At 35.1% G+C, this 14,059-nt stretch overlaps 1 protein-coding gene across 1 annotated transcript; it reads right to left on the reverse strand.

Annotated features, from left to right (window-relative positions):
* Positions 1–762: 762 nt before the first annotated feature.
* LOC125651357 (uncharacterized) lies at positions 763–11,100 on the reverse strand. Its single transcript, XM_048879918.2, has 3 exons — positions 10,939–11,100; positions 2,347–2,719; positions 763–2,155 (listed from the first exon to the last, which is right to left on the reverse strand). Exons 1-3 carry the CDS (start codon positions 11,098–11,100, stop codon positions 1,200–1,202), a joined length of 1,491 nt encoding a protein of 496 aa, XP_048735875.2. The 3' UTR covers positions 763–1,199.
* Positions 11,101–14,059: the final 2,959 nt, after the last annotated feature.

Below are 14,059 nucleotides of genomic sequence, written 5' to 3' on the forward strand. Positions count from 1 at the left end.
GGCCGGTCGGTAAACCACATGTTGCCCGCTCAATATCTTGAGAACCATTCACTTGATCATAATGATATTTCATATGTGGGTTGGTTATGAGTGCCGGGTAGAAGGGGCCCTATTGATTTTCAGGTCAAGAGTCAATCCACTCTGGACATAGGAAGAATATGTCTGCGCAATATTTTGAGAACTCTTTCCTTGACATACATCAAACTTGAATACTTGTACATTCTAAGGAGTAGATGATCCCTATTGATTTTGAGGTCAAAGGTCAAACTGGACATTAGGAATGTGTTCAATATGTTGAGAACTCTGCTTGACAGACATCAAAGTTGGTACATCCTAAGGAGTAGATAACTCCATTTGATTTTGAGGTCACGTGGTCAAGGGTCTCTGGACATAACAAAATATCTTTAGAACTCTTTGCTTGACAGACATCGACTTTGGTACACTGGTACATCATAAGGAGCAGATGACCCCTATTAACTGTGGGTTCACATGATCAAAGGTCAAGATGGACATAGTAATATATTGTATCCTATACTTTAAGAATCATTTGCTTGATTGACACCAACCATGGTACATCCTAAGGAGTAGATTACCCCTATTCAGCTAAGTACTTCGAAAAGCAAGCGATACACACGTATCTTCAAAACGAAATCCTTATTCAGTATCCAGTTTTATATTCTTTGTGGTATTTAAAAGATTGATCATTTGTTCTTTTTGAGAATAGGAAATCGGCTTGCTATATGGAAGAAGAAGACCAAAACAAAAAATTCAAATATTTCATCTGGTGCAACAATTTACACATTACTTGGGATATACATATAAATATAGAAGGAATAAATAACAAATGTTTGAAATGGTTTCAGGTCGTTTACGCTTCATAAACCACGAAAATGCGTAAAGGACCTTATTTTTTTTTTACACGATATCTTATCAATTCAATTCTTATTATTGCAAACAATGCACATGTATTACTGCACATTTGGTTTTTTAAATCACTGATATAATCTTTCTCATCAATTGAAATAAATAATTTTTGTTGAATGGATTTCTTGCACAGAAAGCGCCTTAGCAATTGTTCTAAAGATATTGCTGGTGCGCCATACATCATTTCAATAGCTTTCATATGTAACAACTTCATGTCTGTCATCAATTGTAAGTCACCTCTGGTTTCAAGCGATTGATACAATCACTGTCTGTTTCTATATGCCCCACATCTCGCACGTGCATATATCGGATGGGCAGAAGTCCATCTGGTTCGGCTTACAGTTCGTTGCACACAAGTTGTTCACGTGTTGATCCCACGCGTCTATTGCAAAGCATTTCGGTCCCCCGCCAGTGGGTGACGTATTTCCTTTCACAAAAATTCGTTTTCTGGCGGGACATGTGCACATGCACATCGACATTGGGCAATGTCCTTGTGGGCAAATAGAGCCACAGAATCGGTCGTTTGAGCGTCCATCTCCCCACATTGTATTACCTTTACAAGTCGGCTGCGCACTTTCTGCGCATTCTACATAGGCATTATCACTTCCGGTCTCACCGGCAAGCGTTGACAAAATGGCAGCGGCCGCCATGACAGACTGCGAGGTATAATACTGCCCAGCTGTTGCTGCTTGTAATGACATCGAGGGCCCGGGCTGCCGCGAGGTTCCCGCGGAATTAAAATCAAGCAAAGGGGGAGCATTGGGGGTAAGGAAATCATTGAAAAACGGATTGTAAGCTGGTCCGAAATTTTGATTTGTAGATGGTTGTTCCACGTACTGGTTTTGTGTTGGTTGCTGATTATTCAAGGTATCAAAATGCAGTGATGGGTCAATATATAATGTACTTTGACCAATAAGATCCAGGAATACGCGATCCGCAATAGCCTCTTGAAAGTTTTCATTATTAAATGCCGATTCGTGATATTGATGTGGTTGGTACTGCTGAGCGATATCCGTGCGCGGTGTCTTGGGGATTTCTTTCCTGGTAATTGTGGTCCGTGTTACACTCAGTTTCGGCCCTTGGGTAATTGGTGCTCTGGTGGTAGCCGGCTTGGGAATGCGGCTAATAGCCTTATCCCCAATAGCTATATCTGCACAGTTCACAAAATATTCTTGCGGTCCGCATCCAAAGCATTCCTTTCCTGTTCCTTTGTCGATGCCTCTATTTTGTGCTACAATAGAAAGGAAAGCATGCATCATTATGTAATGAGGATAAATGATTTATAACTTTGAACTTTGAACTTCTATTTTTTAGGATAAATGAATTAGCATAATATTGTTATCAAAGGTTACGGTAAAGTTGTCAATAGCTGACAACGTGTGGCAGGCACCTCATATTAATTTTCATAAAAACCACATTTACCTGCTCTCCATTTCCACTGCAGGACACACTGGGAGCACTTCAGGCCCGGCGGAAGTAGAAGTTTCATATCCAACATGAGAGTTTTCTCATCATAGATCATGTATCGTTTCCCGTATCCCATTATGTTTAACACGTGTTTCTCTAAGCAAGCTTCTGTAATGGGGGTGTAAGGATTGTTCTGTGGACAGAGCCGGAACTCAAAATACCCCTTGTGGTTTGTTGTGAGTTCTATTGTGATATTGATCACCGATCCCACTTTATACTGTTTGGTTATAATTCCAAGAGCGTATTTCCCGCCAGCCTCGTTTTCGCGAGCCTTGAGATATGGATCACCGCATATTCCACACTTTCCATTCGCCTTTTCCATCATTTCCTGTTAAAAATAGAAAATTGATAATATAGCTGTTACATCAATCAGCTGGAAAGTACCTAAACTTGTTATATAGAGAGGGTTCTTGTTTGCTCTGATTGTGTATTCTGTATGGGGTTTATGTATGGGATTAATCACTGAAGTCTGCACCCTTTTTTCATCATAGGAAATGAACCAGATCCAAAGTATCAGATAATATTTACGTGGGATTGTTCCAAAATGAGAAACAAAAATATTCTTTAAAAAAACTAAATTTAAAAAAAAAAAAAAAGCAGCGTCCAATGTTATCACGCAATTCTTCGATTTTCTTATTTTCAATTTTCTGAAATTCATCTTCATGGAAATTCAAGCAATTTATATACAGTATTTGACGAATTTTCGTCATCTTACAAACAGGCCAAGTGCCCGATATACAGTCGTCACTTCGAGCAAATGAAAAATATGCCGACTTTCAAAGACATTTAAGAATGCATCGTCTTCTAATTGTCGAATTAAAACCTATAGAGAATTCAATTGAACCTGTTATCATCAGGAACATGTTAAACATTCCGTCCACCGGTAAGATTACACACGACGCACTTCTTTACGGTTATAATGATCGCAATCCTATTCAAGTATACATCAACAACTCGTTTCATTTACCACAAGAGGTTTGACCGCAACCAATAACTCATTCAAAGACAATAAATATTTCAACTTTACTCGATGTGAAGGGCGGTTTTTTTGTGTCCCAGTGCACCAAGAGGTCATGATTGAAGAATCAGCGAATTTCCACACGAACTGTCCAATTACATGAAAGGTGAAGATAGCGAACAGTGATCAATCTCATAACTCCTATAAACAATACAAAATAGATAGCTGGACACACCAGAGGTGTATATTTCATATTCATCGATCGTGAACATTAGACAAGCTGAATACAAAATTTCCGTTACTTATGTAATATAAATAGTTTTGGATATACAAATGTACTTGCACTAGATTAAGTATCCTTAAAAAGGAAAATTGCATATTATGAAAAAAAATATCTTAAATACACAATAGATTTTCTTATGTACTTATACTGACACATTTAGACGATGGGTGTTTAAACGTGACGTCACAATTACTTTTCCCCATTCATCGAGGTCTAAGTCTAACCTACTTTAAAACACAACCAGGGGTACATTTCCTACGCCCCCTGACTACACCTGATGAATTGATAATTATATCTCCGCCTAGAAAGTGCGCTTAATTTGAATCTAAATACCGTATTATTACATTTTGCATATAGTTATATATTACTTATCCAAATATCAACATACTTGCATAAAAAGTTTGGTGGCAAACCTACTTAAATTTTTTTTTTTTTTTTTTTTTTTTTTTTTTTTTTTTTTTTTTTACAAATTTCCCTTATCATCACCACCTTCTGACTCTGTACAAGTCTGTGCTCCATAAATTCCCTCCATTATCTTGTATATTTCGGATGAATTTTCACGCGTATTATGTATGTTGTTTACTTCTTCATCATATTGTGCACTCAGGTACCATTTAGTGATTTGAGACTGAAATGGATAAATTGAAATTGACTCGCGGTGCAATCGCATTAGCAGCAGATGATAAACTGCATATAAATTATTCATCAATATATCAGCGGTAACGTGCATCGTCTATGATAAATACCCGAAGTAAAGCCGGAAGTGGAGCTATTCTCTGGACAATGGTGGTCATTCACTATCCCTGGTCAGGTGTTACTTTATCATTTAATGGTTACTATCTACTTTATCATTGTTACTGGTCACCATCTATACAAACACCTGTTTTGCCTATTCGGTAATTTTAGACATACTTCTTTATGATATTAGTCAGGCTTTTTATAGAGAATAATGAATATATTGATTTGCGCCTTTGAAGCAGGTCATGCACTTCATGGATATGGATATCCATCACACGTCTGTGGAGAGTATTTCTCGGATTTTCAAATCCTTACCCAAGGATTTTTTTTTTCTTTCAACAACTGATTACAATCAAATGAAAATAACCAGTGGAATTAATTACTTAATATTTAGTATGTGAAATGTAAAGATATTTTTGAAGACCTTACGACCCCCCCCCCACCCCCAAATAAATTGTTGTTACCTCCAATTTCGAAAGAAATGGGCTTTTGTAGGGACATTCGAGTGAGATACAGTTGACGTTTCCATGAACGGACACTTGTTCATTTCACTGGACGCTGTAGCGGTCAAAACGTCACCACTCAGATACGTAGCGAGCAATAAACGCCATCATCATTGACAAAGTTTACCTTCCGCTGCGAGGAAAACCGTGTCAGTTTCTCTCTGAAAATGGTATTAAGCACTTCTGCACGTGACGAGTTGTCTAGTAATGTTGCATTAGCTTTGATGAAAATGTAGAAATGTGTAGACAGCTTCGCACGTGGACAGCGGATATGTATTATTTATCATATGCACATAGATTAATTCTTTGGTGTGTGTGTTGTTAGGAATTATAATATTTTGTCAGCCCAATAACACTAGATTTTCTTTTAGATTAAACGAGTGAGGTAAATCTGTGCAGATATACATGCATAAATGAAATAAAAATTCACAACACAACCCTCCCTGAGATTGAAATATAATGTATATACACATTTTTCCAATGTTTTCGCCTTTGATATCTATAAAATGTAACCAAAGCCATTTTCTCATGAACGTAGTTGCAGTTGTAAATAATGCGCGGCTGAATCCTGCTAAATATAGAACGTCTGTTTCTGTTTCAACGAATGAGATTTCCGACAGAAAATGAAAGCAGAATGTAATTAGAAGAAATAATTAAGTTTTGAAAATACATGAGGATAAGAACGGCAACGCTTCACGCCGGTCTACTTTTGATGACGCGCTGCACTTCCTGCAGTACGCCGGAGTGAATCGTCGTAATTCATACCCTCCTGTATTTTCAGAAATGTTTATCCCATCATTAAACGGTCGTTGCTGTTAAATAATTACATTGTACTTTCATCAAATCACTTCTATACTCTTAAATCGTATGACTGGCGTATTTTGTGTACTTTTCAGTGTGGTTTTCAATACACTTTCCCCCAATAAATTATATTAACAATTCTGTATGCAAAAGCGTATTTCAAAATGGTTATTAATCAAAGACAATATTAACCACAAACATGAAAGTTTAATGATCGTAATTAAAGTCTTGTCAAATTGTCATTTTAATGTTTCCTTGCTATGTATAAAATTCAATCAAAATCGCATTCAGAATGACATGAAACACATTCCCACACATCATTAAGAGTTTTTAATTACACGAAAGGTTATAACCGTACGTCTGCGAAAATTTCATAATGAGCTAAAACAAAAGATCAGCATGCAATTGCACCTCTCAGGGTTAAGCAATGACATTGACCTTTTTATATGTAGGTGAATTAGGTCACAGCAATGAGTCTCATCAACCATCAAAGCATTAAAAGGTGCATAACCAAATCACGATAATAGAATTTTCGCAATTTTTCCCGCATTGCTATAATGATTTTTTTAAGTCCAGGAAATAAAAGTTAGACTTGATGGTGTTTGATCAATGATTATATAATTACAAATGCTAAAGGAAAAAAATCATTTTATAACCCTTCCATCAAAACCGCTTCCAATTTCATGGATGAAGAATCAGCTAACATGACTTTAGTAGTAAGAAATTGAAACGGAATCTGATGATTGAAGAATTATCAAACATTCTTACACTCTAGATTTCTATTTCCCCAGGACTGAAAAATACTCTAGGACTTAATACAACAAAATTTCAGAATGGAAAACAATATTTGCATTGCAATATAGTTCTTTATTTCTTAGGGGTATAATGCATATGTCTTTGTTCCTGGTTCACTGGTGTGGCGAAGCAGCAATTATTACATTCACATATATATTGACGCGGAAGGACACGAGCAGGGTTCGAAATTCCGGTCACGAAGCGAACGTTCTAACCATTTGGCTACCGCGACCGGTCATGTGATCAAGTGAAAAGTACTCACAACTTATGATAACTCCCTTTAATTTGGAGTTAAGGTATCATTTTTACTTTTATATTTGTTGGATAAAGAGGGAGGAAAATTAGATAACAAAAGTTAGATTATAGTTGTACGCCTGAGTGCCAAAGTTTCTGTTCCGCTCAACGATTATAACAGGCGCATTACGTACTATAGGAATTTATGTGTACATACATGTATATATCTTTTCTAAAGAGATGTTTACGTGTTATTTACAGTATATCAAAATATTGGTTTGTACCTCATGTAAGGATAGGGCTTTAATACGCGCCCAAGCCCATCAATCCCATCAAGCCCTCCCTGTTGGTTATCGAGTAATGTTTTATTAGTAAACCCAGAAAGACCAGCATAAGCCGCACGGAAGGCGCCGCTAAGAGGTTTCTTCTGTCGTGTGCCTCGGTTCCACCGCTCAGGTGATCTATGTGTAATCTGATCGCCGACCTCGTGTCATTCCCGACAGTAATGAACATCTAATTGCCATCGCTTAGTGTGTATTTCATATAGGACAGACACATTGTGTGTATAAATATAGACCCTTTTATGTTAATGTTTACAGTGATAATTGACAAAGTGGTCTAATTAAACTTAGACGTGTAAAGTATATAAATGTCATATTTTACAGCGTTAATTAAAATGAATTTGTTGTACCACAGTGTTATGTTAATGCTGATCATTATTGTCATCAACTATTCAAATTGATATATATCATTATAAAGAACCGTGTTCTAGTAAATTGTCCAAAAAATTTACTCTTTTTTTGTATTTAATTTTCTCTTGCACTGCCTTGTAGACTTAAAAGTAACAAGTCATTTCATAGTTTTACAATCTTTAACACTGCGATTAAACCGATATATACGGAAGCTCATTTAGGACCTATGAAAAAAATATTTTTAATTTGAAATAGCGAATTTCAGAATTCGTTATTTCGATTTTAATTCGTTACATCGGATTTAATTCGTTATAACGAATTTGTAAACTTCGTGATAACCGATTTCAAAAAACAAATTAGATTTAAAATAACGAATTCTGAAATCGTTATATCAAAATGCCTAATTCGTTACAACAAATCTTTAAAGAATGCACTGATGGAAAGGTGAAAACAACGAACAGTTATCAATCTCGTAACTCCTATAAGGAATACAAGAGTTGGGCGATCATGGATCCCTAGATATACATGTACCAGAAGTGGGATCAGGTGCCTGATTTTGTGACATCTTCCTCCAACTACATTTTATTAACTACTCGCTTTCACAAATTGTAGTAATTTATTTTAACGAATTAAACTCCGAGTTAATGAATTGAAAAAACCTTATGATTTCAAGCTATTTATTCTATACTTACTAATTCTGCAATTTGTTATTATGAATTTTATACTAATTTGATATCAACGATTTCATAAATAGTTATATCGAATTTGATAATTTGATATAACTACATGTATTTCTAAAATTCGTGTTTTCAAATTGAATTCGTTAAAACAAATTTTTTAAATTTTATCATAACAAATTCGCTACAGCAAATTTAATCCGTTATAACGAATTTTAAAGTTTGAAATAAATCTGTAATCATAACGAAATCTGGAATTCATCATTTCAAATTTAAAAATGTTTAATGGTCCTAAATGGGCTTTCGTAGATATACATGTAATTGAGATAATTACAAATACACTTTTTTCCTGAAACTTTTACATCTTTCAGATTGATATATTATGGTGAAAATGATTAAAGAAATAATATTCCCCAGTGCAATAGATAGCTTGTTCTCTAACTAAACGTAGATAAGGTGGTGTAATAGATAACTTGTTCTCTAACTAAAGGTAGATAAGGTGGTGTAATAGATAACTTGTTCTCTAACTAAAGGTACATAAGGTGGTGTAATAGATAACTTGTTCTCTAACTAAAGGTACATAAGGTGGTGTAATAGATAACTTGTTCTTTATATGTCTAAGTCTTCCTGCATAATGATGTAATAAACACGAATAAATATGCAATAAGAAACAATCAATTAATACGACACCTCATTAAACAATGCACTTTGCTACTCAAGGGTCGTCCGCTTAATGTCCACGTCCATAAAATTATTCACCTGCAATGACAGGGCATATCGCTTCGGATTCTCACTTCGAAGTGTTCTATATCATATAATGAGCAAAATTACACGGTTAGAAGTGTTCTATAATGAACTGGAGTGTGAGATTTACATAGAAGTGTTCTATAATGAACTGGAGTGAGAGATTTACATAGAAGTGTTCTATAATGAACTGGAGTGTGAGATTTACATAGAAGTGTTCTATAATGAACTGGAGTAAGAGATTTACATAGAAGTGTTCTATAATGAACTGTTGAGAGATTTACACAGTTAGAAATGTTCAATAATGAACTGGAGTAAGAGATTTACGTAGAAGTGTTCTATACTGAACTGGAGTGAGAAATTTACACAGAAGTGTTCTATAATGAAATGGAGTGAGAAATTTACACAGAAGTGTTCTATAATGAAATGGAGTAAGAGATTTACATAGAAGTGTTCTATAATGAACTGGAGTAAGAGATTTACATAGAAGTGTTCTATAATGAACTGGAGTGAGCGATTTACATAGAAGTGTTCTATAATGAATTGGGGAGAAATTTACACAGTTAGAAGTGTTCTATAATGAACTGGATTAAGAGATTTACATAGAGGTGTTCTATAATGAACTGGAGAGAGAGAGAGAGAGAGAGAGAGAGAGAGAGAGAGAGAGAGAGAGAGAGAGAGAGAGAGATTTACACAGAAGTGTTCTATAATGAACTGGATTAAGAGATTTACATAGAGGTGTTCTATAATGAACTGGAGAGAGAGAGAGAGAGAGAGAGAGAGAGAGAGAGAGAGAGAGAGAGAGAGAGAGAGAGAGAGAGAGAGAGAGATTTACACAGAAGTGTTCTATAATGAAATGGAGTGAGAGATTTACATAGAGGTGTTCTATAATGAACTGGAGTGAGCGATTTACATAGAAGTGTTCTATAATGAAATGGAGTGAGAGATTTACATAGAGGTGTTCTATAATGAAATGGAGTGAGCGATTTACATAGAAGTGTTCTATAATGAAATGGAGTAAGAGATTTACATAGAAGTGTTCTATAATGAAATGGAGTGAGAAATTTACATAGAGGTGTTCTATAATGAAATGGAGTGAGCGATTTACATAGAAGTGTTCTATAATGAAATGGAGTAAGAGATTTACATAGAAGTGTTCTATAATGAAATGGAGTAAGAGATTTACATAGAAGTGTTCTATAATGAAATGGAGTAAGAGATTTACATAGAAGTGTTCTATAATGAACTGGAGTGAGCGATTTACATAGAAGTGTTCTATAATGAATTGGGGAGAAATTTACACAGTTAGAAGTGTTCTATAATGAACTGGATTAAGAGATTTACATAGAGGTGTTCTATAATGAACTGGAGAGAGAGAGAGAGAGAGAGAGAGAGAGAGAGAGAGAGAGAGAGAGAGAGAGAGAGAGAGAGAGCGATTTACACAGAAGTGTTCTATAATGAACTGGAGTAAGAGATTTACTTAGAAGTGTTCTACAATGAACTGGAGTGAGAAATTTACACATAAGTGTTCTATAATGAACCAGGGGGGGGGGGTGGGGGGGTGGGGGGGGGGTTACACAACTGGAGTTTTAGGTATTAAACTGCGGCCTTGGTACTTGAAACACAAAGTAATGACTACATGTAAATTTTGATACTCAAATACTCCATCTTTTGACTTTTCTTCATAAACAGTACCAATTAATAAAATACCACGATAGTTTTCAAGTACATTTCAAATTGATAAGTAGCTCGTATAGATAATTTTTTGGGGATAAATCCACTCGAATAAAGCTATGATTGTGAATAGCAAGGTTTATTTATATACATGAACCATCTGCTTATGAAGTTAATTGATCTACTATCGTTGATTAAAACTGAAATATTTAACCCGCCAGAAGGTAATATCGCTTGTTAAAACGAAATGTTTGCTCCGCCACAATGTATTATCGCTGTTAAAATTTAAATACTAGTATGTTTGATCCGCCAAAATGTAACACCGCTTGTTAAAGCTTAAATGTTTGATCCGCTAAATGTAATAGCACTTGTTAAAACTTTAAAAATGTTTAACCCACAACAAACCCTCCACAATATGACATGGCTTGTGTATATAAGTTAAACTCACCACAAAGCCGCCACAGTTGAGTTCGTTATCATTATAATTTTTTGGCGTGTTGAATCCATACCGCCACATGGAGGATCGCATGGGTGGATCTATCATTCGTCCGTGCCCTTCCGCGTAATAGAAGATGCTGACCAGAGCAATAAGTCCAAACAGAAATTCCATCACTATTCACTACTTTTTCACTTCAGTTTTCTCTTTGTGTCGATTAAAAAAAAAACTTACACTAAAACCTTAAAGTTTTCTTTTCTTTTTGATATAAATAAATTTCTTAAAACAGAAATTAACGAATCGGCCGATGTGAAGAATACCGCGGTGATCTAATTTCATGAATGTCTTTGGGGCCGTGAAATGGTATTGTGAGAGCTATACGGAGCTGTCATTGAATATAAGGCTCGGTAGACCAGAGAGAAATATGACATATTTATAACGACAGGAACGACTCCAGTGAACGCGCCATCATTCACTAAATCACGACTTCCTCAGTTATCAATTAATACAGATACATAAACAGCACGGTCATCTATATATGCACATGTTGACCGCCGCCTTAAAGTTCTTGTAATACATGTGTTGTCGGGTTTGGAACCCCTTCCTGGTAAAGCAGAAGTGATGTATCGCTTTGTTTGATTTACGTCTCTTCGAGAATTTTCACTCATATCGAGACTTCATGAACTGTTGGTGAAGTACCACAAATTTAAACCTATGTTTAGTGGTCGGAGCCGTAGCAGTGAGGGTTTTTTTAACGTGTCAACGCCTGCCGCGACATGAGACCTCCGTTTGTGGGGTCCCATTCGAAAGATCCTTTAAAGGTAATGAGAAACGGTGGTTTGTATGAGGATCTGTTTGGGTTTTACCGATTCAAACAGGTGATATCAGCTACTCAGATGAGTGACGTCATCTATTCAAATTCAATAGGTTATATTATCTATTAAAATAAGTAGTCCAGAAATTATTGAACGGGGGAGGCTGTAACAGGATGTGGGTCTGGGCGGTCTTTAAGTCCTCACGGAGTCTAGGACAGAGCCATGGTGGAGGTCCAAGAGGCAAAGGCCTTTTAAATTACCGATTTCTGACAAAATAAGACGTGTATATTTTAAGACATATTTCTATATTAAAAAAATATTGTCAGACTTTACAAGTAATATTAGATTTATCAATAAACGAATTTTGAGGATTAAAAGATTCTCCTTTGAGCCACACTCTGGATGACCATCAAATTACCGAAACAAAGTTTGAGTGATTGTTTATGTAATATTTCAATCATTGTACGGCGGTTAACTAACTGAAAGTGCATTTTTTGTCGCTTTGGTGTTGCCATGAATACCAATATGACTTAGAATCCAGCAGAACTAAACAATTTTCCCTTGTTTAGTTAGAAGTGCTGGTTCAAAATATCTAAAATTTATGGATGATCAATATTCATGTTGTTTATTGAATGTAGACAAGATAAGGAGTCTATGAATATAGCAACATGTTTGTCATTAAAAATTTAGCTATACTCAAAAGCAAGTTTAAGGTAACTCCATACTCGCAGTTTTATTTGATACAAGTTTTAAAAGTGTATTTATTTCCATTCATTAGAGTTAAAACCAACAAATTATCAAATAAAATACATAGGTTCATCACACTTTTTAAGATGCGATACATACATAAACAGAATCGTATATCACCGTCAGAAAATTGCAATTTTTCTTAAACAGTGTTATCAAAATTTCATACAAACTGGTTATGACGATATAATAGCATTCATAACAATTTCATGAAACTGTATTTTCACAAAAATATACAAAATGTCCAAAAATAGAGTACATCTATCACATAATAGACTTGATAAAGAAATCAATGAAAACAGTTATTGCCTTTGGATTCAATATTTTAAAACGTATCATTGATTATTCATCTATACCTTAGACTTTTGAAATAGTTTATTTTTAACAAAGATTTTTTACACAATAACTATCGGGAAAGACTCGAACAAAATTCATATTCTTATCATGCATAAATCTAAATAAATCATTGATTTTGCAAAATCTGATGACATCACAGGAGGGTGGAATTACTTTAATACCCTTTAATTTGGCGGTATAAAATTGTTGTCTCATTCAGAAGTCATGTAGAGAAAACGTCGTTCGTGATTACTGCAACATCAGCGGGTTTTAGCAAATCAAAATCACTCGGGAAAAATACAAACTGAGTCAAAGCAATTTTGAAAGCAAGTAAATGTTTGGATCCACCCGAAAATATGCATATGCTCATTTTACATAGTTTTACATTCAATGAATCTTTTCTCTTGTATTTCTTTTGAAATTGATATTGCTTTCATCCTCGACAATGAATACATGTTTTAGCACCACTTCTCCTCGTAATCATAAAACAAAATTTTATTGTTTAAGTAGGATCATTTACAGACTAAATGATGAAGTTTAACTTCACGTATAGATGTTGTAACAACAGTAATTTAATTCATTTCATCATACATTTTTAATCAATTGTTCTTTTTTGAAAGAATGACACATAATATTTTAACCATTCTGGTTATTTATAGTCTCGACCGCTCCAGGTATCTATATTTTCGGAATCCCCCGTGACCTGATTTCTGTCTGGTGAAGTGATATATGAATGAACGGCGGAAACATTGTCGCATGTGATAGGGGGTACATCACAACAGAAAGAACAAAAGAATGCGGCAATACCTGTAAACATGGGCACATGATTCCACCTCTGGTGTTTCCAGGGGCCCGTGTTTCGTGACTTTCCTTGAATCGGAAATTGAATTTTCAATACATTCAAAGCCAAAATTGATTTTCATTTGCATTTTTCGTGAAACTATTCTCAAAAGTACCTAACTAGATAGACGTAAAAGAAAATGTGTGACTTTGTATACACATATAATTCCAGTCTTCATGTAGATTCACAGAACCGAGAAAAGCATTTTTATTTATTACTATCAGTATATTATTAATATCACTGTAATTAGTATTATTAATCATTACGCGTTTTTATGTTTGTCTAAATATTTTTAAACAGTTGCGTTTAGATACGTACATTCACCACGTGATAATTCACTCCCTTGTGTCACTATTTTCTGTGTCAAGTGTTAGCTTCGTCATAACGTCTGCGT

Source organism: Ostrea edulis, chromosome 5, assembly GCF_947568905.1.
Source record: "Ostrea edulis chromosome 5, xbOstEdul1.1, whole genome shotgun sequence".
NCBI lineage: Eukaryota > Metazoa > Mollusca > Bivalvia > Ostreida > Ostreidae > Ostrea > Ostrea edulis.